The sequence below is a fragment of the Girardinichthys multiradiatus genome, chromosome 23, assembly GCF_021462225.1.
Source record: "Girardinichthys multiradiatus isolate DD_20200921_A chromosome 23, DD_fGirMul_XY1, whole genome shotgun sequence".
NCBI lineage: Eukaryota > Metazoa > Chordata > Actinopteri > Cyprinodontiformes > Goodeidae > Girardinichthys > Girardinichthys multiradiatus.
The window spans coordinates 50402929-50430182 of record NC_061815.1 but is presented as its reverse complement, the minus strand read 5'-3'; the positions used below and the strand labels follow the sequence as shown (position 1 = coordinate 50430182).

At 42.8% G+C, this 27254-nt stretch overlaps 1 protein-coding gene across 1 annotated transcript in view; it reads right to left on the bottom strand.

Annotated features, from left to right (window-relative positions):
- Positions 1-27254, bottom strand: part of slit3 (slit homolog 3 (Drosophila)) — a 304073-nt gene that overhangs the window by 47428 nt on the left and 229391 nt on the right. Inside the window, exons 10-19 of the mRNA XM_047353248.1 lie at positions 23424-23495; positions 22229-22300; positions 20990-21061; positions 16181-16324; positions 15121-15284; positions 12398-12548; positions 10363-10437; positions 7536-7679; positions 2947-3090; positions 309-472 (exon numbers count right to left, since the gene is read on the bottom strand). Coding sequence (XP_047209204.1) covers positions 309-472; positions 2947-3090; positions 7536-7679; positions 10363-10437; positions 12398-12548; positions 15121-15284; positions 16181-16324; positions 20990-21061; positions 22229-22300; positions 23424-23495 — 1202 coding nt within the window. The remainder of the gene's footprint in view (positions 1-308; positions 473-2946; positions 3091-7535; positions 7680-10362; positions 10438-12397; positions 12549-15120; positions 15285-16180; positions 16325-20989; positions 21062-22228; positions 22301-23423; positions 23496-27254) is intronic.

The following is a 27254-nucleotide window of genomic DNA, read 5'->3' as shown; positions in this document are numbered from 1 at the left end:
GTTCAAGCAAACTACAGAACTCTGTTAGAAGTTTGGATCAGTAATTATTTTATAAGCACACCTTTGCATCCCATTTTCACAGTTTACTCAGGCTGTGGTCTGCACAGGACCCACGGCTGCAGAACGCCTCTCTTCGCATTTCTGTATAATTTCTAATGTTTGCTGCACATCTCCACATCTCCTGTAGATCAGCTGGTTCTTACACCAGGCTTACCAGAGTTTACAGACAAACACGATTCCAAGAATATTCAGTGGAGCCAAAGGACCACAACGATAAACATCTGCAGAGAAAAGAAGAAACATCTCACCATCACATGTGAAGTCAGGGGCAGCCACGTCCTGAATGGGGATCTCTTTCAGGAAGGCCGGCTTCTGACAGCGGGGGTTCCCGCTCACCACTCTGGTCTTCTTCAGCCACTGACCGAGCCAGGCCAGGTGACAATCACACACATACGGGTTGGACAGGAGGTTACTGTGGGAAGAATGAAGGATGAATTCAGAGGAGGAGGTCATCACAGGGTCAGGGAAACAGTGAAGATGCTCCAAATTAGACAGAAAATAATAAACGGCACAAATAACATCCTACAAAAGAGTTTACGTCATTCCCAGGTTGAATAATGGAGGGGTGTTTGATTTTACAAACAACAAAAAAACATTTTGGACTGTTTGCATAAATTTAGATCAGAGACAAGGAGAAGAGGAAGAAGAGAATGGAGGAAAGGTTATCCATTATTTTTATTCATTTAGTAAATAACAGCAGAGAATGTGAAAGAAAAGAAAGAAAAGGTTATCTGCTCTGTTTATTCATTTTTTGTCACCACTCAATGAATTTTATTGCTTTTTTAAAACATGGTTCATGCAACATTTTTGCTGAGATCCATTTAAACAGAACAGGGTGGAAGCATCAAATCAGGAGCACCAAGTGGACACGCACAATTTAAAGCTGTAGCATTTATTTTTTGTTTTGCTTTAGAGTCCTTTGCATAAAACAAATCTGTTTTGTTTTCTCTGGTAGAGCAGCTGACAAACTGTTGAAACGTTGGAAGTGTAGCAAGGAGAGAAGCATGGTTAAAATGACCAGATATAGGCCACAAATGCATTGGGGTGTTGTGTCTGTAGCTTAGCAACAACAGAGCTGATGACATCACATGCGGTGTCGGCAACATGTGATGGTGGAACGTAAACCGTTATAACACTGGTGAACTCTCTGGGTAAATAGTATCGACAAAAACGTACTGCTAACAGTTCAATATCTGGACTGCAGAGACGACACTTCACAGTAACATGCCCTGGATGACACCATCTGTTGTTCAAGTAATGCTAATCCACCTCCATTGCGTTTGCCGCTCCTCTTTAAATCTCTGTCTGCTGGTATGGTCAGAAAGCCTGGCAGAGAGACGCTGGAGTCTGGGATATGTTCTTGCAGCCAAGTCTTAGTGAAACACATAATACTGCATTCCCAATACTAAGACTGGGTTCTTTGTAGGGCTTGGAGTTCATCCAACCTTTCCCAATGATCTCACATTGCCAATCAGAATCGATAGAAGAGATGGTTTGAACTTCCTCCTTCTTGCTCTTCTCTTTGCTCCTGCTCTGCATCCGCGGCGTCTCCTTTTCAACTTGTCAGGGATTTGGGGTTGTAGATGAAGTATTATTTTAGCCAGACCCATTCCGGTCTGACTTAGTCCTGGTTACAGCCTGTTCTAGTGTAAACCTGTTCTGGTCTTATCCAGTTCAGGTCTGATTGGGTTCTGGTCTGATACTGTCCTGGTCTGATCCCATGTTTTAAATCCAGCAGAGAAGAGAGATGTTTCAGGGTGAAGGAGATGAGGATGTTCTGAACATAATCATCAGCTTCAGGCAGACGACCACTTCATCCTGATGAAGATGGAGCGTTTCAGTGAGAAAAGCAGTGAAAACCTCACTAATGCACATAAATGCTGCATTCAGTGTAACTGGTATTAATGAAAGCTGCTACAGACAGGGGGATATGTTTCCTCAGGTGTTGCACCCTGAATCCCTTTAGTGTGTTAATCTTTTAATTAAATGAACAAACCTCACAGAGACACAGAGACATGGGGAACCAGGGAGAAGAGGCAGAAGGTAACAGATGAATGAAGAGAAAAACAAAGAAACAAAGATCTTTCCTTCAAGCCTGATCGCAGACAGATGTTGGAGTGGAACTCCTAAGCAGAAATAGAAGAGCGAGGGTTGATGCCAGACTGATTTTAAATATTTCTTCTACGTCTGCAGCAGAGAAACTGCCTATTTTCCACCTCCTGGTCCCCATTGTATTTTCTTTTCCTCCACTCCAAAAAAGCACTTAAAACAGACCTGCAGAATTTTATGAAGACAATCAAATATTTCACCAACAAACTTTCCATCTGGGTGGTCAGAGGATTGAAGAAATGAAGGTTTGTAGATCCATGATGTCAGACGATCCTTATCTTAACTTTACAACCAATGTTCCTTCTCTTCTGGCACAAACTGAGCACTAATCGGCCTGATCAGACTAATGAAAGCATCCTCCTCCTTCCCACAAACACTCACATCCAAACCAAACAAACAAGATCAATTAGGCAAACAAGCCATCCAATAATGCAGCTCTTTGTTGCAGCAGGTGCGCTCTTCTCTGGGAGGACAAAAACAATCTTGCAGCTCCAGAACGGGTCCAAGTATGGCCATGTGTGTGTGTGTGTGTGTGGGTGTGTGTGTGCAGATGCTTTGATAACAAATGTCCTGGGATCCGAGCCAATTTACTCAGTAATGATGGAGAGCATCTGTGAGGATGATGGGCTCCAGAGAGCAACATGTGCACAAATATTAAGCTGTGAATCTCCCAAGGAGGGAAGAAATAAAGACAAACAGACGAGAGGCTGAGAGGAGTGTGAATGCAGGGTGAGAACAGAAATGCCAGAACGAAGCAGCAAGAAGATTCAGACTTACATGGTGGACAAGGAGTGGAGGGTGGAGAAGGCCCCAGGGGCGATGCTAGCAATCCTGTTGTCATACAGGGACAGCAGACGCACTGAGCTCAGACCCGTGAAGGTACTGTTGTCAATGCAGCTGATCTGGTTGCTCCGCAGCATACTGGAAACACATATATGACATCATTCCAGCGCATACAAACACCCCAGATCTGACATTGCTCGCACATTTAACTACTGTAGTCCAAATGACTTTGCCAGGACTTCAGGTTTATTATCCAGCAGATAATGTCCTGAAACTTTCAAATCAAATCAAGTCTAACTCTACATGTAGATGAATAAACAACAGGAAACAATAAACTCATAAATAACAGCAGAACATCCAGGATATCTGCTCAACCTGACTCCAGGGACCTGAAAGGAGTGAGCACCTTCGGAACCTCTGAGAGGTAAATGGCTAGCAGCCCATTTAAACCCTGTGGGTCCGTGTTTGTGGGACCTCACTGTTCTGTTAGGATCCAAAATCTTTTTATTTTGATACATTTTAAACTGCCCTTTGAATATAAATAATCATATTTTTATAATGTAAAAGAATAAAAAGCTTTTAAAATAACCGCGGTTAGTTTAATCAGTGATTGATGAGTGTTAGCCTCCCTGATTCTACAGACTGATTACATGTGGAGAACCTTGAGGGTGAGAAGCTGCTTCCAGTCTGAAGATAGTAGATGTCCACCAGGATGGTTTGTTTTTAGCGTTCTTCACTCTACCTGCTGTAAAGTTTCCTCTTTTCTCATTGGCTGTGCCGCGTTTCAGGTCTTCTGATTGGGTGATGTTTTCTCTGAGCTCAGACTGTGGCTGAGCTCAGAGAAACACTTGAAAAACACATGAAATAGAATCTAACAAAATATTCTGCCCAACAGAACCAAAACAGCCTGAATACCTGCTCCATTTTGGTTGCATAATCATATCTGTTTACACTGCATGACTTTGTCTCTTTAACAGTCCATTTCCAGAGTGATCCAAACTGTAGAATCACAGAGACATTTAAACCCAGTGCCAGGAGAGGACGGGAACCCCACCTGCCATGGTCCAAAATCGGTTCCAAGAGACAGGTGAAGCATTAGCAGGTTTGCCATCTTTTTCCCTCTACTAAACTTTCCTCTCAGAATAAAATCCGGTATTTAACCTTACAATTACTCCACCAGTGCCTTTCTTGAAAACTTTTGAGAGAGTCCAGAAACTTTAACGAGATAAGATAAACTTAGAATGTTCATTTACAGTCACAGAAATGTTGTTTATTTTGGGTTTTTGTTACTATGTTTAATTATTCATTAGACAGATGATCTTATAGTAAATAAACTGTAAATATATTCCATCATTACACATAATTAGTTTTATTGAAATTATTCTGATTTCTGAAAAACATAGGAAATCTCCCAATTCAGTCTATGAAATAAAGCAGCTTCTTGGTTAGAGATAAATCTTTCAGTAGAATCCAGAATGATCCTGAGAAAAATTCATTTGTGAAACTGTTTGAATTATGTCAGGTTTTTAAACCTTAAAACAGGAGAAGATTTTATCTTAGAGAAGCTCCACCCATGATGTGATGTTTAAAAAGGAAGGGGTAACTCCAAAGCAGTCCCTGCTGGACATCCACGACAGACTTTAATATGACATTAGCTCCAGACATGCAGCCATGTGGGACCATAAGTGAGTTAGTTAGCATTAGCAATCTCTGGGACACGCTAACCAGGTTAGTGGGGCTATTACTGGAGCAGGAGCCTCTTAACATAATACAGAGACAGCCATGATGCCATTAGAGAGTCATTAGTCCGCATATATGTACATGATAGCATTTCAGAGTCATCACACACACACACACACACACACACACACACAGGTTCATGATTCATCCACTGTCCTATGAGCCCTAATTGGACACTACCCTTTTTGTTGGGAAGTCTGAGACTTAGAACGAGCGTGTCCCTCGTTAGGAAGATTACTGACTGAGTGAAACTCTTTCTGGTTGGTCTAACGTAGATCGGTGATTAGAGTCCCAGCTCAGACAGAATTTTTGCAGACCACTGCATGAATTTTGGCAGCAAACAGTTGAGTTTAAAATCACAAAGTGTTGCTCTAACTGTCGTCTCTGTAGAAAAGGGCTTCCAGGTGCTTCCAGGAGAATCTATGCACCAACTACACATAGGAAGAGGGTCCCAGAGTCCCCAGCAGGTAGACAGCGAGTGCTTTGGAGCATCAGCAACCTCTGACCTGCAGGATCTATCAGAAGGTCCAAGATATACTGTGGAGCCTGGTGTCATTTTAAGTCCTAAAAGGTAAAATTTTAAATTAATTGTAAAATGAACTGAGAACCAGTGCAGGGAAGGCCGGATGGGAGTTCTGGTTCAACGTCTAGCATCAATCTGAGGTGGACCTGATGCTGATTAATTACAACAGGTGAACACAATGTTAGAACGACCCAGGTGAGTCAATAATAAAGCATGATTAATTAAACTCAGTCCAATAATGTGTTATGTTCAAGTAATGTTCCTGGAGAATATCAGCTTTTAGATTGTTTTAATTATATATCAAACCTATGGGGAGTTGATAAAGAACCACTTAAATAAGTATAATGCTTGATAACAGATAGAGCGTCATTATGTTAAACTGAGAAGGTCAACTTCTGTCAGAATTACAAAAACTTAAGCAGGTTAACCTCTTTAAAACTTAAGTTAAACATTATTTTATTTTATTTTTATTCACTTCTGTTTTTGTCTCGAGGTAACATGTTGCTTTTCAGGAGCAGGAAATACACGATCTGCTGCAGTGCATCATGGACATTGTAGTTTAGTAAAGTGAAATAAAAAACAGCAGAATTACAACACAGGAAAAACCTTGGTGTTATTTTTGACCAGGACATGTCATTTAAATCCCATATTAAACAGGTTTCTAGGATTTCCTTCTTTCATCTCCGGAACATTGCCAAAATTAGAAATATCCTGTCCAGGAGTGACGCTGAAAAACTAGTCCATGCATTTGTTACTTCAAGGCTGGACTATTGTAATTCTTTACTATCAGGATGTCCACAAAATGCAGTTAAAAGCTTTCAGCTGATTCAAAATGCTGCAGCAAGAGTTCTGATGAAAATTAAAAAGAGAGATCATATTTCTCCTATTTTAGCTTCCCTTCATTGACTCCCTGTTAAATCCAGAATAGAATTTAAAATTCTCCTCCTCACATATAAAGCCCTTAATGATCTAGCTCCATCATACATCAGAGATCTGATTGGTCCATATGTTCCTAACAGAGCACTTTGTTCTCAGACTGCAGGTTTACTGGTGGTTCCTAGAGTCTCTAGAAGTAGAATGGGAGGCAGATCCTTTAGTTATCAGGCTCCTCTCCTGTGGAACCAGCTCCCAGTTTTAGTCCGTGAGGCAGACACCCTGTCTACTTTTAAGGCTTGGCTTAAAACTTTCCTTTTTGATAAAGCTTATAGTTAGAGTGGCTTAGTTTATCCTGAGTTATCTCTGTAGTTATGCTGCTATAGGCTTAGGCTGCTGGAGGACATAAGGACCACTTTCACCCTCTTCGCTACATTCTCATACTACTCTCCAATTTTGCATTATTTGCTGTTATTTCAGCTTCTAACTTTATGTTTTTTCTCTTTTCTCTTTCTAGAAGCTACACCTGGCCTGACTCTAAATCTACCTGTGACAACTTTCTGGAGAGGGGCATCATCTAAGCTTCTGGCCCTGTCTTTCAGTATTTAACACTGTGTCTCCAAGACATGGCTACTGACTGAGCTTCTACTGTAACTAACTCTATGTTCTCTCTTTCAGACTCTAACCTTGAAAACTGGATCAGAGTTTATCTGTTCTTTCTTTCTAGATGAAACGACTAAAGGAGCTACATCCATTAACATTTACTTTTCCTTCCCATAGAAAGTACTCCTGGATCAGTGCTTCTTTGTTCTCTTTGTGTCTCTGCTCTGTTCTCTCAAACCTCCAGTCGGTCGTGGCAGATGGCCGCTCACACTGAGCCTGGTTCTGGTTCTGCTGGAGGTTTCTTCCTGTTAAAAGGGAGTTTTTCCTCTCCACTGTCGCTACATGCATGCTCAGTATGAGGGATTGCTGCAAAGTCAACACCAGTGACTGTCCACTGTCTCTACATGCTCATCCAGGAGGAGTGAATGCTGCAAGTCACTGACTGGATGCAATCTGCTGGGTTTCCTTAGATAGAAAAACTTTTTATCCAATTTGAATAAATAACTGAATCTGACTGAACTGTTCAATGGTTAGGATTAATTAGAATGTATGAACCTGACTTTGTGAAGCGCCTTGAGACGACATGTGTAAGGCTCATAAATTGAAATGTGAACATTTTTAGATGCTGCAGACATGCTGATGCCTAACACAGCTTTCCTTCATGCAGCTGTTTTTCCCTCTCTAATTTAGGAGTTGGGTTTCTAATTTTGCACTTCCTTTCTATTTGCATCCGCCCCATATAAACCGAAAAGCACTGCCAGTTCTTCTTAATAAAATGTAACGATTTAATTATCACACATACACACACACACCCACACACACAGAACTACACAATAACACTCACAGGGTCTTCAGGCCACCGAGGCCTCTGAACATGCGTCCCTGCAGTCCCGTTAGCTTGTTCCCAGTTAGCAGCAGCTCCAACACTCCACCCGCTCCATCGAAGGCCCCTTCACGGATATCTCTCAGCTTGTTGTTGCTTAGGTTGCTGCAGAAAGGACCAGAAAACATACATTTGTTTCTTCACCCGGGTTTTTTTTTCCTGCACGTGTTTGCTGTAGTTTTAGCTAATGAAGGTGTTCTTATAAACTGAAGGTCGAGATAATCTCACATAACCCCAAACATGCAATCTCAGTTAAATTGCAACAATTAATCAAGTCTCTTTAACTAATTAATGTAAGCCCAATTCTCTCATTGTAATATCCTTTCCCTTTACAAGAGCTCTTCTGATAACAGGGGCAGCCGCCACTATTACTGACACAGCAAACGTGCACACATAAAGCAAACCTGACAAATGGCCACAAATGACTGAAAATGACTGCAGTTTCCCTTCATGGTGCAGAGAGAGAGAAAGTTAAAGGAGTAGAAAGCTTGGCCATAGAAACAATAAGTTCAGATGATAGCCATCAGTAGTGAGGCTGTGGTTTTCCTCTTATCAGCCGTCTGGAAGAGGAGCGGACAATTTAAAAACTTAAGAAAAGAATAAAAAATGATGGCAGACAAATATTAAGTTGAATGTATTAAAGCAAAGCAAATACCAGGGTTCCTGTGAGGAGGGGGAGGAGAGAGGAGAAGGAAATGGAAATGAGAGCAAGCCAATCTATATTGTCAGTGATGCTGCTAGATGGTTAGCAATTTCCTCTTCAATAAATCAAACACTCGTCCCTGCTCTGTCTTTCTCTATCTTTTTCTGAGACACCCACCCCCACACATCTACCTGCACACAATTTCAGGCTGCCGATAAGGGCTGATTGTAAATCTGAACTGAAGGTCCATCTTTTATTTCCATTTAATATTTGCTTCAGCCAACCCTTATTTAAGCTTTTCTCCATCTCTGTGTTCCTGCAGACTTTCTTCAAACAGCAGCTCTTCCTCCTCTGAGCCTCTGATATTCATTTAAACCTTTTTCTTTCTACATGTGTTTTCTCACTTCCTAATTATTGTGTTTTTTTGTATTTTAAGCTTTCTCTCCACTTTCCAATCAAGATGTCACCCATTATTGCCTGCCGTGTTGTTGAGAAAATTGTGTATGTTGCAGAAAGGACCAGGTAATATGGTTCTGTGCAAAACTAAACCCACCCCCTGAACTTTGTCACATTTCGTCCAGAAACAGAAACTATTATTTACTATACTTAGGTCAGAAAAAGAGGTGCAAAAATCTCTGCAGACCCCACACACCCTGCACATAAACTGTTTAGTTTTACCTTCAGGCCGTCGCTACAGAGCACTGTTCACTAAAACCAGCCGCCACAGAGACAGTTTCTTCCCGAGGGTACTCGAGGGTTCATGGGAGTTTGCCCAACCGGTCCACATGTGTTTTGTGGACCTTGAGAAAGCATTCGACTGTGTCCCTCATGATGCCCTGTGGAGGGTGCTCCAGGAGTATGTAATCGGGGGCCCTTTACTAGGGGCCATTCGGTCCCTGTACGAGTGGAGCGGGAGTTTGGTTCGCATTGCCGGCACTAAGTCGGACCTGTTCCCGGTGCATGTTGGACTCCGGCAGGGCTGCCCTTTGTCACCGGTCCTGTTCATAACTTTTATGGACAGGATTTCTAGACGCAGCCAAGGGCCAAAGGGGTCTGGTTTGGGGACCAGTGGATTTCGTCTTTTCTTTTTTGCAGATGACGTGGTCCTGCTGGTCCCCTCTAGCCAAGACCTACAGCATGCGCTGGGGCGGTTCACAGCCGAGTGTGAAGCGGCTGGGATGAAGATCAGCTCCTTCAAGTCCGAGGCCATGGTTCTGGACCGGAAAAGGGTGGCTTGTCCACTTCAGATTGGAGGGGAGTTCCTGCCTCAAGTGGAGGAGTTGAAGTATCTCGGGGTCTTGTTCACGAGTGAGGGAAGAATGGAGCGGGAGATCGACAGACGGATCGGTGCGGCTGCTGCAGTAATGGGGGCGCTGTGCCGGTCCGTTGTGGTGAAGAGAGAGCTGAGCCGAAAAGCAAAGCTCTCAATTTACCGGTCGGTCTACGTTCCTACCCTCACCTATGGCCATGAACTTTGGGTCATGACCGAAAGAACGAGATCTTGGATACAAGCGGCTGAAATGAGCTTCCTCCGTAGGGTGGCCGGGCACTCCCTTAGAGATAGGGTGAGGAGCTCGACCATCCGGGAGGAGCTCGGATTAGAGCCGCTGCTCCTCCACATCGAGAGGAGCCAGTTGAGGTGGCTCGGGCATCTATACCGGAGGCCTCCTGGACGCCTTCCTCGGGAGGTGTTCCAGGTACGTCCCACCAGGAGGAGGCCCAGGACACGCTGGAGGGACTATGTCTCTCGGCTGGCCTGGGAACGCCTTGGGCTCCCCCTGGAGGAGGTGTCTGGGGAGAGGGACGTCTGGGCGTCTCTGCTGAGTCTGCTGCCCCCGCGACCCGGTCCCGGATAAGCGGAAGACGACGAGTACAAGTACGAAATCTGAAAGGTTTGGTGCATATGTAATCAGCCCCCTGAGTCAATATGTTATATTGTTTTTTAACCTGCTTTAAACTTCTCATCAGTTTTATCCCTGATCCTTCTAATGATGCACTACTTTGTGTTAGTCTGTCCCATAATATAGACTTAAGTTTGAGTTTGGAACAGGAGAGAATGTGGAAAAGTTCAAGGAATATTTGCAAAGAACCTCAAGTGTGTAAGTTTAGAACAGAAAAATAAAATAATAAAAAAGCCATTCGTACATTTTCTTCAAGTTGGGCAGCTTCTTAAAAGTCCCAGCAGCCTCCAGGATGGTAATTTCATTGTCGTTTAACCGCCTGCAGAGAAGAGGGCAGAGAGAAAAAGATTTTATTTCTCATGAAACAAACTGCTTTACATGCACCAGGGACCTCAACATAAACATGCAGAGGAAGAGGGCAACGAGAAGGTGTCTGAACTATGATGCAGCAAAAAAACTAAAGAAAGATGAAGAAATAAAAATCTGGAGGCAGAGAAGGAGGAGAGGAGAAGAGCAATGAATCTTTTCTATGTAGTCATCAATACCCACATTGCCCTGAGCCCAGAGAAAACAGTTGGGGAGAGAGGAAGCCAGACATCTGCTTTATTGAGGTAATTTGTACTAAAAAGGTGCTGCTAAAAGGGTGCACTATGTGCATGCGTATGAGTGCAAGCTGTAGAAACTACACAGGATGAAGCTCCTCATCTCAGGGGGGACACCTTCTAATAAGATACTTGGCATTAAAACAGGGACACACCTGGATGAAGTAAAACAGAAATAATTTATTGCAAAGCCTGAAGTGCTTTGGTGATTGTGTGAAAATAATATTGCTTTCCCTGCTGCGCTTTATTTGCATATTTTAAATCGAAGGAATGTGTATCTAAATAGTTTACCATCGGATCTGCAGCCTGAAGTCGGCCAATGAAGAGCAACAAATTCAGCTGAAATCTTTCTTTTCCTTTTTGTGGTTGACAGAGTCACTAAGACCTTGAGATGGACCACCAACTCCTCTGATTTACCCTGATAATGTCGTTTACAGGGTGACGGCGCGCATGCGTGTTCCTGCGTGTGCGTCTGAGAGGATGCATGTTCCCATGTTTGTATGTATCCCGGCTGCCCCAAAAGTCGGTGGTCTTCATAGAAATCAAGGGAAGAGAAAGAGAGAGCGGTTCGGGAACAGTAGAAGATTTAATGTGTCCTCCAACCAACCAGAAAGATCAAAAGGATTTGTGTGTAAAATGAACACATGCATGATTAATTTAGGGTTTTCTGCCTACCACTGTGGGCCAGTTTGGACCACCTAAAAGCCAGATCTGACCCGGGAGCTGTAAAACCGGGTCTGCTCTGAATCACATTAAACTTCAAATCTTCTGAGGATTTGTATTAAATAATTTTACACTCCAAACCTTCTTGTATGAAACAGCTTTTTATTCTTATATTTAAGGCCGGTAAATACTGAAGGCGTTAAATATAAACAAGTTTAAAGTCATTTTAAAAACGCTTTTTGCGCCAACAACCCAAAGAGCTTTTGTAGTCACACCTCTTCTGTGACAGACGGCGTCCTCACTCCAGTGCAGTCAAACATGGATGATTACGTGGAGAAACGTGAGACTTGCACAATTCTGGAGACACAGTTTGGGGAGGAACTTTATGCTGACTGTACATTTCTGAGTAACAATGCTGGTCAGAAGTGGAGCAGAAACCTGGATGATGCCACCATTTTAGTGTTTTGAATTACAGCTTTTAACAGAAGGAAGCATTAGCCACTGTGATGAACTACAGACTAGGTTCACCACAGAGTGTTTTTAAACCCCTCTGCTGGGTGCCAGCTTGTTAGATTTCTAAGCTACTGCCTTCAGGCAAGCACCAGGTTCAAATCCGTGTCTGGAGTATTTCTGTCAGGAGTTTGCTTTTTGCCTTGTGCACTGTCCAAAAACATGGCTGCTGGGTTAACTGGTTGCTCTAAGGTGCTGTTGGGTCTGAGTGTGTGTGCATGGTTGTCTGTTCTGTGTGTCTCCGTGTTGCCCTGGTGACCAGTACACCGCCTCGTGACTGGACATCATGATGGCGCCTCAGGGACTTGGAGGGAGATGCTGTTCACTGCTTTGTCTCACTGGCAAAGCAGAGAGGCAGAGGGACTTGGTGTATTGCCTTCATGCTTTCATTGGTTTTAAGCCTAATACTATTTGATGTGCATTTCTATATATATAAAGAGGTTTGGTGTAAATAGAGGGCAGAGCATATTCAGTGTCTGTGCACATGGAGTAAAAAATATTTACAGGTCGGTGGTGTGTTCAGGGATATGTGGAGGTATTCGGGTCAGTTTGAGGTTGGAGCAGTCAACCACGGTGCCTTCACAACGACATTTCTCTGGGCACACCAGGTCCTGGAAACACTCCCCACTCAGGCGGCTGCGATAGTCCTCCTGACCTGCAAGGGGAGAGCGACATTGGAGGACACACAGAAACAGAGTCAGACGTAAGGGAGAGGGAGGGAGATTAAAATGTAAAGGTTAAAAACAAGTAAAGGTTAAGATGGAGAAAGTTATAGACAAAAGAAAAAGGAAGCAATGAAATAAAACACCATATTGAGAAGAAAGCTGTGAAATTTGGTGAACCATTTTTCTCTGATGTAAAATTGTCAATAGAAAACATTCCCCAACTCTAAATCAAGCAACAGTTTCACATGTATACTGTATATAATTAATCTTTTAGGAAAAACACATGTTGCAAATGGTCTTTGCAGCATAACGCCATGGTTATGTTTCCAGGAGGGCTAATTTGCCATGGCCAGGTGGATCTACAGAGTCATTCTGCTCATACATGAGCTTTAACCCTGGATGTTAAAGCTCAGACCACCTCTGTTATTGACATGTAATACAAGCAGATATGATTACATGTGCCTGTGGAGCAGACCTGGGTTCCATCATGATGCCTATTACTAGTGAGATCCTGTAACCATGATTTCAGATCTAGCTTCCTGATGGGATTGTTGAGCGTGTGCTTCATGAAGAACATGCATTACTGCAACATGACCTGATCTGATGAAGATAACGTTTACACATCAATGCCACAAACAGGTGATGGCGCAACGTTAAGACACAAAGTAAAGGCAGAGTGGGCGGGTAAAGCAGCAGTAAATGGGAAGAATGAGTCAAACTGCAAGCTGGCAGAAAGATACAAATAAATTTGTGATTTTTAAACAATTTATGGGGAAATAAAAACACATTTAAAATGAAAATCTCCAGCTGCAACCTACATGGGAAGGTATTCTGTTGATATGAACACTGAAGAGGATTGAAATTTAGAATATTTAATGTCAGATTATAAATGTGCAACATAGATCAACCGTCGTGCATAGAGAATGGTCAACGTGCTTGACCCGTAGGTTATGCTCCAAGGCGTGTGATTGGCTGGGAGAGGCATGTAGGTGTGTGCGGGGCGGTCCCTGGCGCTTGACGGAACCATGTGATGTCACAACAGGCGGGGCCACATGGTTAGATCAAGCACAAGAGACAGCGGCACGAACCAATCAGAATGAAGGTCCACACAGGAGGAAGGCGGGTCGACAGAGAGCTGCACCAGTCAGTCGGGGGTGGGGGTGGGGGTCCACACAAGACAGGAGAAGCGACAGACAGCTGCGGGTCCAAACAGGAAGGATGCAGGGATGGAGAGCTGCAGACAGGAAGAGCTGAAGCAAAGACCACAACCTGACCAGGAGACACTGATCATCATTAGGGTGTAGCAGTGCGGAGCTCTCGGTGGGCTAAAAATACCGATTTTAGGACTTTTTTAAAAAGTAAGAAGGCTTGGGAATGTCAGAAATTTAAAAACTCGGAGCAACAGAAAGGTGAAGTGCAAAATACACAGAGCTGACCCGAGTAACTAAATAAGCTGTGAGGAAAATCAGGAAACCTGTTGTGTGTTTTTGTAGCTCTGTTGAACTCCTGTAAGATAAGTGAAGAACAAACTGCTGCTGCTCAGTGAGTCGCTCACTGGCTGCTGTCTGCTACATTACCACGTGCACGCTCACAGAAGTAGCCAATCACCGTGCACGGCTTCTCCCTGCTGTGGAGTGATTGTGCTGGAAGAAAACATTGAATAGGTCTGTTTGGTAATAAGTGACACTCGAGACTTGAGCCACAGGAAATTACAGTAATGATGCAGTCAGTGCCTGACTCTTCAAACATTTCATAACTTACTAGTTAATTTCATACTTTATATTTGGTCTCATTAATATGAGAAATGTTTTATTCTGTTGTGTTGAGCTGTTCGTATCAACAGAGTCTTGAAAAAGTCTTTATTCCTCCCACACTTTTCCACATTTTGTCACATTACAACCACAAACTTCACAAAATTTTAATTTGTTTGACATAAAACACAAAGTGGTGCATATTACAGGTCATACACGGTGTTCACATTTTAATTTAATTTACATTTTAAAAAATAAATAAGAAAAGCTGGTAACAAAAGAGCAGCGCAGAACATCTCCACACTGACATCTCCATCGTTCTAATTAAAAGAGCTCAAGCTGTTTTTAGATTCAGTTTTAGATTCTGAATTGGATTTAGGTTTGTACTTTGACTAGGCCGTTCTAACACATGAATATGCTTTAATCTGAACCCTCCATTGTATCTCTGGCTGGATGTTCAGCGTGACTGTCCTGCTGGAAGGTGAACCTCCACACCAGTCTCAGGTCTTCTCCAGCCTCTAACAGGTTTTCTTTATTCCTCCCCAAAGCATAATGCTGCCACCACCATGTATCATGGTCTGGTGGGAGACTTTGCAAACAAGACAACTATTATCATGTTGGTTTTATGAAAAAGGGGCAAACAGAAAGCCAATATAAATACAGGCCTCACCTTTACATTTTTATTTGTTCGGTATGACTTTGTGTCGGTCTGTAACATAAAGTCCTAATAAAAAGCATTTGTGGCTGTAAGGAGACAAAGCCAGGATGATTCCTGAGGAGCAGAGTTGTGAGGTTTGTGTTTGTTTCTCACCTGTGCATCTGAACTTCTTGCCTTTGACCTGGCTGATCCGCTTGTTAGCCAGCCTTCTGGGGTGGCTGCAGCGAGCTCCACTGGTCTCGATGGGGTTGTCAAACAGGTAGTCAGCCAGCCACTTCAGGTGACAGTCACACATAAAGGGATTCTGGGCCAGATGGCTGGGAGAGGATGAGAGTGGGAAGAGTTTAGACAGTTTCTTCAGTTAGTGTGCTTCTGTACAAGTCCTCCACGGTTCCTCTGAACAATTGGTGTACCATAGATCTGTCTGTGATGGATATACCCCACCAGGAGGAAAATAATTCTGTAATTTCCAACACCAGCAGGATTTTTTGTGTACGGAGTGAAAGAAACAACACCCTGGTGGTACTTTATCTACTGTCTGAGTGATCATGTTTGGACAACAAGGTGGTTGGTCCCGAGGCTGCCACTAATGACTGTTTTCATTAAATATAAAACAGCTTTGGATACATTTGATTTAAAGACATGGAAATGTTTCAGATTCCCCTGAGGTTCTAGTCCAAACCAACCAGACTGAAGTTACTGTTGTTCGTGTAACTAAATGGACTGAACTTATATAGAGCTTTTCCAGTCATACAGACCGCTCAAACCGCTTTACACTAGAGCCACATTCACCCAATCACACTCAGTAACGCTCACACATTCATACACCGATACGCAGATCGGTAGGCAACTTGAGGTTAAGTGCCTTGCCCAGGGGCACATCGACATATGGCAGGAGGAAGCTGGAATCAAACCCACAACCTTCTGATTGCAAGACGACTACTCTTCCTACTGAGCCACAGTCGCTCTCATAACTCATAATCAGAGCCTATTTTACAGTTTATATTTAACTTCCACTTTAAATGAGCAGATCCACCACAAACAAAGAGTCTCTGCCTGGATGCTTCCACTGCTGTTAGTCTAAATTAAGTCGTATCGTTGCTCTTCATGGCTGCCTGTTGTCTTAAAAGGTACCTTCAGCACCCGAGGAGACAATCAAGTGATTGTTTTCCTCTTGGTTTGCAGCCCAGCCCTGAGAGACCCAGATACTTACAGAGTCTTGATGGAGCGCAGAGGGTTGAAGAGGCCTTTGCTGATGGTCTGCAGCTTGTTGTCATACAAGGACAGAAGGTTCAGGTTCTGCAGGTCCTGGAAGGTGTTCACTCTCAAACAGTTGATTTTGTTGGCGTTCAGTAATCTAAAATACAAACAGTCACTTTTTATTTTATTTCCACGTAAACACACCAATCGGGCAAAACATTATGACTAGGTTCCTAATATTATGTTGATCCTCCTCCTCCTGCCAGTCATCATTCTGCTGAAAAAGGCCACAGGTGTGCATGTTTTGAAGCAATGCTTAGGTAGATGGCAGGATGCATTGATGGCAGGACTCTGAGTTTTCTAGCAGAACATCAACCAAACCATCATACTGCCTCCGCTGGTTGGCTGTTTCTCCACAGGGCATCCTCCTGCTATATGTTACCCAGAGAATTGGCAGACACACACACCGGGTCATCAACGCGATGTAAAAGAAAATGTGACTCATCAGACCTAGCCACCTTCTTACTTTGCTTTATGGTCCAGTTCTGGTGCTGATCTGCCCATTTTTAGCACTTAGATGGTTGACAGATTAGTCTGTAGCTATGCAGCTCCATACTCTGTAAAACAGTGCATTCAGACTCCTTTCAGAATCATAACCAGCATTGAGTTCTTCAGCAGTCAAAATTGCAGGAGGTTGTCTGTTGGGTCGGTCCACATGGGCCAGCCTTAACTCCCCACATGCATCAATGCTTCTGTCACCAGATTGCTGAAGTTCATCTCTGGACCACTCTGATAGATTTGACCACTGCAGACTGGGAACACCTCAGAGGAGCTGTGGTTCAACCATCACAGCTTGGTCCTCATCAAACTCACTCAGATCCTCCTACTTTGAGGACAAAATGTTCACTGATATGTCTCTCACTTTACCTGTCTGTGGTTATAATGTTATGCCTGATCCACATATAAATATCATTCACCCTTCCATTTTTTATTAAATTTTTCTGTCTCTGACTCATAAATCTGACGTGATGTGACTGACCTTTCTGTCTGTGTTGTGTCTCTCTGCAGGTTGGGTTTGAGTAATGGAGACAGATGGTTCTGGTTGGGGGGGAGAATGAAGCGAGACAGTGATAGGACAAGTGAAAATGTAATTTGGACCGGCACAGATATACATGTCAGACGGAGCCGGTGTCAGGCGAGATGGATAGTCCTTTGTCCCTTTTCACATGTGGTTCCACGTGTTCTACACATCCCTGCAGCATGTTCTCCACCTTCTCCTCTGTTCCATTACCTTTCATAGCTTCACACACATTCAGAGTTCTCCGTCTGCTCTGTTCTGTTTAGTTCTGTTCTGTTTGGTTCTGCTTTTCTCTATTCTGTTTAGTTCTGTTTGTTGGTTCACACACACACTGCAACACATCCACGCCTCATTAGGCAGCTCGCAGGGGGAACTAATTACCTGAAACTGCACCGGAGCAGCTCTAAGGAACATAAACCGCAGACCAGTACCTGCATGAAGCATCTTTGCCCAACAAAGTCCAATTCCTAATCACTGCCTCATCCCGGAAAACATTTTTATGGGTCTGACTGATTTTGTTTGGACATCTAAGACATACGCCTCTCCTGAAGTCCCTGTGTGTGGACGCATCCAAGCAGGGTGCTTTCAGAATGGACCAACTTTAGAACTTTGTGTATTCATCAGATGATCTTGTCACACACACAAAACATCTGTGTGTTTCGGGATCACACTGGACCCAGAACTGGATCATGCTAAATGATCTAGTTCAGGGTCCAGATATGAAGCCATATTCTGCCTGCAGCACTAGTAGATATGTGGAAGCAGCTACATATTTATGATGTCACATTGATGACATCAGCACTGATTCCCTCTCTCACCTCCTGCTTCTTTCTCCTTCCATCATTTAACAAATCCCCCCATGCTTCCAAACGATCCAGATTTAATTTCTGTAAACGATGTTTGAGGGTTACTTTCGCTCATCCTCATTCTTTTTGCTTCGCTTCTCTTTACGATGGAAAAGCCCAGAACATCAGCTGCTTCTGCAGTGGATTGCGGCATTCGATGCGACCGTATGCCACACGCAGCAATTACAGAGAAACCGTTAGCACACACTGAAGCAGCGCTGCAGCTGGAGTCTCTGCCAACAAGGAACCATTAGGAAATAATGGCTGTGGGATGATGAGAGATTCCACTTCCTGTTCCACTTCCTCTTTTGCTTCATGCTGAATATTTGAGGAAATATTCTCATGTGATAAAGGACAGATGGAGGAGCAGTGCATGAAGAAATGACATCATCTAAAGGTGCACGTTGATGCACCACAGATAATGGCTTAGACTGTAGCACAGCCACACCTATCTGCACAGCAGAGAACCAACCTGGAGAATGATCCACTCTCTTTCAACCAATCACATTTCTCCTGTGCCTCAACCATCCCAGAGAGCAGAACCAACGCCATAACCAAATTGTATTAACTGATGACGGACACGTGTCAAAGTTCTGAACAGAACCCACAGAGTCTCACAACAGCATTCAGACCCATTAAACCTTTTCACATTTGATCCCATCACAAACACAGTGAAGCAGAAGAAAATTATGATTTTAAAATCTGAAGTGTGTTGTGCTTTTGTATTCAGCCCCCACTAATCAGTACTTTGTAGAACCAACAGGTCCAGATGAAGGTCTTTTAAGGTTTGTCTCCACAAGCTTTGAAGATCTACTTTATTTTATCTATACAAAACACCTCAAGCTTTGTCAGATTGGATGGAGGTCTCGACTTTGACTGGGCTGTTCTAACACATGAACTTGTTTTAAACCTCTTCTACACTTACAGGGGTTGGACAATGAAACTGAAACACCTGTCATTTTAGTGTGGGAGGTTTTATGGCTAAATTGGACCAGCCTGGTAGCCAGTCTTCATTGATTGCACATTGCACCAGTAAGAGCAGAGTGTGAAGGTTCAATTAGCAGGGTAAGAGCACAGTTTTACTCAAAATATTGAAATGCACACAACATTATGGGTGACATACCAGAGTTCAAAAGAGGACAAATTGTTGGTGCACGTCTTGCTGGCGCATCTGTGACCAAGACAGCAAGTCTTTGTGATGTATCAAGAGCCACGGTATCCAGGGTAATGTCAGCATACCACCAAGAAGGACGAACCACATCCAACAGGATTAACTGTGGACGCAAGAGGAAGCTGTCTGAAAGGGATGTTCGAGTGCTAACCCGGATTGTATCCAAAAAACATAAAACCACGGCTGCCCAAATCACGGCAGAATTAAATGTGCACCTCAACTCTCCTGTTTCCACCAGAACTGTCCGTCAGGAGCTCCACAGGGTCAATATACACGGCCGGGATGCTATAGCCAAACCTTTGGTCACTCATGCCAATGCCAAACGTCGGTTTCAATGGTGCAAGGAGCGCAAATCTTGGGCTGTGGACAATGTGAAACATGTATTGTTCTCTGATGAGTCCACCTTTACTGTTTTCCCCACATCCAGGAGAGTTACGGTGTGGAGAAGCCCCAAAGAAGCGTACCACCCAGACTGTTGCATGCCCAGAGTGAAGCATGGGGGTGGATCAGTGATGGTTTGGGCTGCCATATCATGGCATTCCCTTGGCCCAATACTTGTGCTAGATGGACGCGTCACTGCCAAGGACTACCGAACCATTCTTGAGGACCATGTGCATCCAATGGTTCAAACATTGTATCCTGAAGGCGGTGCCGTGTATCAGGATGACAATGCACCAATACACACAGCAAGACTGGTGAAAGATTGGTTTGATGAACATGAAAGTGAAGTTGAACATCTCCCATGGCCTGCACAGTCACCAGATCTAAATATTATTGAGCCACTTTGGGGTGTTTTGGAGGAGCGAGTCAGGAAACGTTTTCCTCCACTAGTATCACATAGTGACCTGACCACTATCCTGCAAGAAGAATGGCTTAAAATCCCTCTGACCTCTGTGCAGGACTTGTATATGTCATTCCCAAGACGAATTGATGCTGTATTGGACGCAAAAGGAGGCCCTACACCATACTAATAAATTATTGTGGTCTAAAACCAGGTGTTTCAGTTTCATTGTCCAACTCCTGTATCTTCTATAAGAACATCACAGACAACCCTGAGCATCCTCTTCATCAGACCGTGTGTCTTCAGTCAGAAGCTTCTTCAGATCCACAGTGGTACTTACCTCTACAGGAGATCCTTCCTGCCCATGGCCAGAACCATCTACAACAACTTTGAAGAAACCTGCATCATATGAGTTCAAACCAGTGGCGGTTCTAGACCAGATTTACCAGGTGGGCCAGGGTGGGACCGGTGTTTTTCATGGGGGGCACAGAACAATATAATAAAACAAATATTTAATGGTTGAATATACAGTATTAAGTGAGCCACAGAGCCATTTGTGGCTGTGGAGCTGCAGGTAGCAGACCCTTGATCTAGTAGATGATACTTGTGATTCTATCTCAATAGGGCAGAAGCTAAAGGTGCAACACCTTATTTTATAATTCATTGTTAAAGGTCATCTGAAAGGGGCAAAATGAAGGTGGTCCACGGGACTAATAAGTTAAGGCTTCTGTCCCAGCACATATCATCATAAGAAATTGATTTAGTATTATATCTTCAGTACAGGAGCCATAACAGGGCCAGGCCCAGTTCTACAGAGGCACTGGCCCCTGTTGGTCCCTGTCTAGAACCACCCATGATTACAACAATGTTTAATTGCCCATTGGAATTAATAAAGGATTTCTGAGTGAACTTCAAGTTATTCTTCCATAATGAGGACGAACACTTACAGCAGCTGCAGGGAAGACAGTCCATCAAATACTCCTTTAGGCAACTCAGCGATCTTATTGCCATACAGCACCCTGTGAGGGACAAACAACATCCTGGGTCAGTTCATGGAGCAGACGGGTCAACATGTGTGTTCTCAGCTCGTTCATGACTTCACTCCATAAATCTGAAATATGTAGCCAATGATGAAAGCCTTGGATGCAGGGAGAAGAATGAAATCATCCAGCTGGTAAAAGTAAAGACATTTTTAAAAGTTTTTAACTGTTTTCATTGAGATTCAACATATATTGATAATTTAATATTCACTATTCCTACACAGTTAAAACCAGATATTTATACACAACCTTTTCCTTCTGACATCAAATCTAATCAAACTTTCCTGATTAACAAAATTATTTTTATTTGTTCAATTTCAGAATAATAAGAGATTTCATTTTATTACTTTCTTCAACCTCAGAAGTTTACATACACTAAGATTAGTAACAATTTGTGAAAACCCAGATCATGATGTCATGGATTTGTAAGCTTCTGATAGGATAATCCCAACATTTCGGTTAAATAGAGGAACACCTGTGGATGTATTTAAACGCAGCACCTCAAACACTTTGCCTCCTGGCATGACATCATGGAAAAACCCAAAGAAACAACAAAGATGTTCAGAGGAAGATCATGGACCTCCACCAATCTGCTTCATTCTTTGATCAAACTTCCAGGTCATTTTGATCATCATTACAAATGGTTCTTACTCAAATATAAATTATTTTAATAATCCTAACTGACCTGAAACAGTCTGATTAATGTCATGCAGTGGATGCAAACCTCTGGTTCAGCTGTGCATCTGAGGTGCATGTTTTTATGCAGCTGTGAACAGAAACCTTTGCTCATCATTGTTCTATAAGGCAGAAGCTTTGCCTCTAAGTGACGCTCGTGCAGCAGCTGGCTTGATGTGTACCGCTGCTTGTGTTCAGCCGAGTTCACCTTGTCTGGCTTTTCTTGTACTTCTGTCTGTCTCACATCTAGGCTTCACACTGATTCAAATTAAGCTGCGTGTCATGTTCTTATTGCGCTCAGAGACGCTCACTCGCTCAAAGACACACACTCAGCACAAACGCTCCACCTGCTGCACATTCGTCCACAGGTCAACATCAGCTGTAAAAATGTTTTTATTTGCTAACGTCTGAAACAATTTTCCTGCCTGAGTGTGCTTGTTCAGATGTGTGTGTGTGGAGCGGCGTACTTACAGCGAGGTGAGCGAGCGAAGTCCGCTGAAAGCATCTGCAGCAATGTCAGAAATCTGGTTCTTACTCAAGTCACTGGGGAGAGAATGAGATTACTGTAATACTCAGGGTTCATTCTGTGTGAATGTCCTCGAGCTCTCTGACCAACGATCAAGTCAGAATACATCAGCCGGGGTCAGGGAAAGAGGACAAGTCTGGAGTAAAAAACAGTGTGAGAGTAAATGAGATAGAGGAAGAGGTAGATGGATGGAGAGAGTCCAGAAATCTAAAGTGACAGGACAGAAAAAACAGGGCAAGCTGTGGCATATTAAGTGCACTATATGTCATATTATTAAGCTCTACTGGTGTGAAGAGAGGTTAAAACTCCATTTATGAGCTTCTTTCGGTAAATCCATAGAGGAACAAAGTCAAGCATCATCCTACCTGTTCATCATTTAATATGTGATTGGATGGTAACGTTATCACAGGACAGACAACCATGCACACGCAGTGCTAAGGGCAATTTAGAGAGACCTCCCACACTAACCATCTGTGGGAGGAACGTAGAGTAGCTGGAGAGAGCCCACACACGCACTTGGAAGTGGATGGAACTTTATACCACACATATGTAAAACTGGGACAGATTCTGGGCAGGTGCTGCTGAGATGTTGCAGCCTTGACCTGTTAATAACATGATCTAATCTCACCCTACACTATGCAAATGCTCTGTCTGCACTGATGAAGGTTCACTCACCTCCGCATGTCAAATGCAGTCAGTGGTTCCAATAGCGGAGCAGCTCAACCTACTTTCTGAATTATTAGGCTTGATCATTTTTTTGGCCACTATATACACTGTCTGTTAGTATCCTAAACGTTCCTCTCCAGATATTCATCAAATCATTATTAGGTATAGAAACAAAAACCAAGATATCACAGGAAATGATTGGGTGCTTCTTCTCATTTAAGGTGCATCTGTAGATGTTCATCCCTATAAGCTCTAAACAAAACAGGGATGCCGCAAAGCGTCACACATACTTTACTGACAGGACTTGATGACAAGCTTGCTTCATTTCTTCATGTTCAGACCCACATAAAAATTGTTCTAGACCTGCCAACACATGTTTATATAAGAAACAGCAGCTTTAACTCATCAGTGTGTGTGTGTCTGCTTGGATTTGTGTGTTTTCAGATGCATGTTTTTGCCTCTGGGGTTACTCACATTCTCTTCAGTTTCTTATAGGCTGAAAAGGCTCCTGGTGGGACGCTTTTGACCAGGTTCTGCTCCAAACGACTGGAGAAAGAAAGACAACAGAAGTTAATGAATTCGATTCATGACACACCTTAAATGGTTGAACTTACATTACAACATAAAACAAAACATGAAATAAGATTTTTTGGGGGAAACCAGCTCTTTGTCCTAGCCACAGTAAGTTTCTCCTTTTCCAAATAAACATCTTCAATTTAAAACCTGAACAGATGGTTCAAACCTGACCGCTCCAGTCAACATGTAAACCGTTTATCTACAGGGTGGTCAAATAGAAATACTTCCCCAGCTCTGCAATGCCCCAATTATAGTAGAATTTAATAAGGCATTAACCAGAAATGCATGTAGACAAGATATTAAAAACTGCAGCAAGCCCCCATGACGTTTTTATGCAGTAGTGAAATAAAAATCCTTCTGCAGAAGAAGTCTGGTAAAGATATGTTAAAAGTTTTAAAATAATTTCATCTTTAAATGCAGCAGCATAATCTCACAGAGAAAAAATAGAAAAATCCAACCTTTCAGTTGAGAACATTTATTAAGCGAAGAATGAATCCCATAATAAAAAATAATTGGTACTGAAAGAAGTGTGGCACAATTATTGGCACTCCTAACAATCCCTTTAAAATAAATGTAACTGAAGCACTTTTTAATACATCTTTTACTTTCTTAGGTTCATCAAAGGGTCTAACAAGTATTTGGTTTCCAGGGGTAGAAATATGTTGTGACACAGAGGTCCATTTCTTTTAGTCACAGGCATAAAAGTTTGATCAACCCAAGTTTATCTTCCACTACACACAGCGAGGAGGATGGTGAAGGAATTAAAACATCTTTAAAGCTCCTTCCTAGAGAGCTGCACCACAGAGCGCCAGATGTTAGATCTATGTGTCAAGGACCATACCACACACTCAGGTTGAGCTTCTCAACAACAAACACTCCAAGTGGGTCTGCTGTGAAACAAAGGATGAAGATGTGGAATAACACCTCATGTCCACTGTTTGTTACGGTGGAGGACCTGTGATGCTGTGGGCCTGTTTCCCCTTCAAAGGCATTGGGAACCCTGTTAAAGGGCACCGCATCGTGATCTCCTTGAAACACCAAGAGGTTTGAAGTAAAGGGAGCATCAGAGAGGAACCAGGAGTCTGGACCATCAGGAGAGATTGTCTCACCTGATGGTCCAGAGGTTAAAGATATGTCTCTGTTTGCTCCAAGCTTGTCAAATCTTACAGCTCTTCTGTTGGGAAAAATTAACAGCAATGGCAGCAATAATTGCAGTTATTTCTCATTGTTGGATTTTCCCAACCAGTATGAAAGTTCTCAAATTAAATGTTTATTTTTTCTACTTCTATCAGTTTTAGATGCTGCTGCTGCAATAAAAAATACATTTATTTTAAAGCTTTTTACAAGTCTTTTGTCGCAAGGCCGAAAAATATTTCTGAACCAACATCAGCAATAAAAGTTCAAATTGGTCAGACTGTTTAATGACTTGTTAAACAGAATGAGCATTAATAAAAATTAGCTTCCAGTAATAAGTTTAAATATACATTGATATTTGAATAAATCCCTGAAAGTCATCTGATTCCCTCCTGTGATTATGAACCTGAGCGATTAATGGAATTTACTGCATTTCTCTCACACCGTAGCCGTAGTGGAGAACCATGAGAGGACACTAGTCTGGGAAGAACATGAATCCATAAAGTCTTTGTCTCCATTTTCCCCCAACAGCAGAAAAGAAGACTGGTAGGAAATGGATTTAAGGAATGCAAAGGAGCAGGTACTGAACCATTGTAAGGTAAGAAGGTACTGAGGGGAGAATGAGAGGATGGCATGGTAAACTGGGTCTGTGCAAAGAGGACAACAAAGGAGAAATTAGAGGAGTGAAAAAGTGTGAACAACAGGGGAGCGAAGAGGAGGATGTGGTGAGGTCCCAAGGCCAGCCACAGGGTCAGCTGTCAGGATGATAAATGAAAACTAATCCAGCCCTCTTCTTCTCCTCATCCTTCTCTTCTTCCTCCACCATGTCTGGCTCTTCACCTCCTCCTTCAATCCCTCCTCCCTCCTTTTCACCTATTATCTACCCATCCATCCATATCTGCCTTTTAGAAGACAGGTTTTAACCACTTTCTTTCAGTATTAAATCAATTAAACCAATTTGCAACTTTTACTCAATTAAAATAAAAAATGAAAACATTTTGATGATTTTGATGGGAACAAAACCTTTTGGACTGTAGGTGCCGTGTTCTGGTTCGGCCCCTGAGGTTCTGCACTTTATTCATCTGCAACCAATAAAACCTTATTTAAGCCAAAGTCTCAAAGTAAACCAAGCATGCATTGGTTCTGACAGTCAGACAATCTGCACTCACAACACATTAGAAATTATACCAAGGACCAGTTAAACAAGGTCAGAACAAAGATTCTCCCAGGATCAATACCTAAGGAAGTATGAAAGGAGTGTGTCTGACAGGTTAGATGTTAAAAAATCTCAAAGGTGAGAGAAAAGATATAAAAAGATCAGGGAAAGCAGGAAGTGTGTTTTGCACACAGACACACAGTAGCAGCCCCCTCAGCTACCAGGAGATGTTCACACCTTGACAAATCTAGAAACTAATGAAAAGAAACCTTGACAGCAGATGTATTAGAGTTACTGAAGACCGAACACAGTGCTGGAAAGGTGCTCCCCCATATAAGCATGCACACATGCATATCCACATTTGGCAGTGATGCCTCCCTCTGACATCCAGAAAGATGACTTTGTCTCCATTAAAGGACTGACAATACATCATCCTATTAAACTCTATTGTTTCTGGCTGCAGCAGCAACATTCATCACAACTGGTCCAACTTTAATTCTGAGGGTGTGTCCCTGCAAACTGCTGCTACTCGTGCCTCTTGTTTCATCCTCCATGTGAACGATTTTGTGTTTGTGGTGAAAAGATGACCTACAGCGTTTTGCTCATGCAGGGGACATGCTGCAGGGCGGCGTAGAAATGTGCTGGAGAACTGCTCCTTTAGTCACAGAGCAATCAAGCAGCTGTCCTCTGCACAAACAGGGAGCGATCAATACGGATATCAAACATGTCCCTTAGTGGGACGTGTGTGTGTGTGTGTGTGTGTGTGTGTGTGTGTGTGTGTGTGTGTGTGTGTGTGTGTGAGAGAGAGAGAGAGAGAGAGAGAGAGCACAAAGAGGAAAAGTATGGAATTTGGTCCCAATAACAAACAGCAATGAGGTTTCTAATGGCCAGATTTGTCTCATTCAGGTAACTCTAAGTGACTGAATGAGGTGAACAACTAATCAGAATAAATAACATAATAATCTGGTGCTTTTATTGATGCATTTGAACCATAATTCGTACAGTGCGGGACAATTGTGCAGCAAATGCCTGCAACAGGAATTTGGTGCCCTAGTATGAATCTGTTGTGAATTTTTTCCAGCCCACACCTTTGAGTTCTGGTTCTGGGAATTCTGAGTAAGCAGGTCTCTGAAGAGCAGAGGGGTCTACATGGTTCCTAGTTGATAAACAAGTAACCAGTACAGTCAATTAGAATCTGGTGGGTTAATAACGTGAACTTTTGCCTTTATTTAGGTTTTTTGATGGCGGTAAGAAAGTGTGGTGAGGATGCAACTTCCTCAGGAACATTAAAGCAGATATGAGAGGGGGTGTATGTTAGGGGGTGGAGGACAACAGATATGGACGATTCTGAATCGATTAACAAACATTAAACCTGAAGACATCTCCAATGTGAGAAGCTTTAACGGACAAAATAAACAAGGAATTTGACTTCAGCTTCA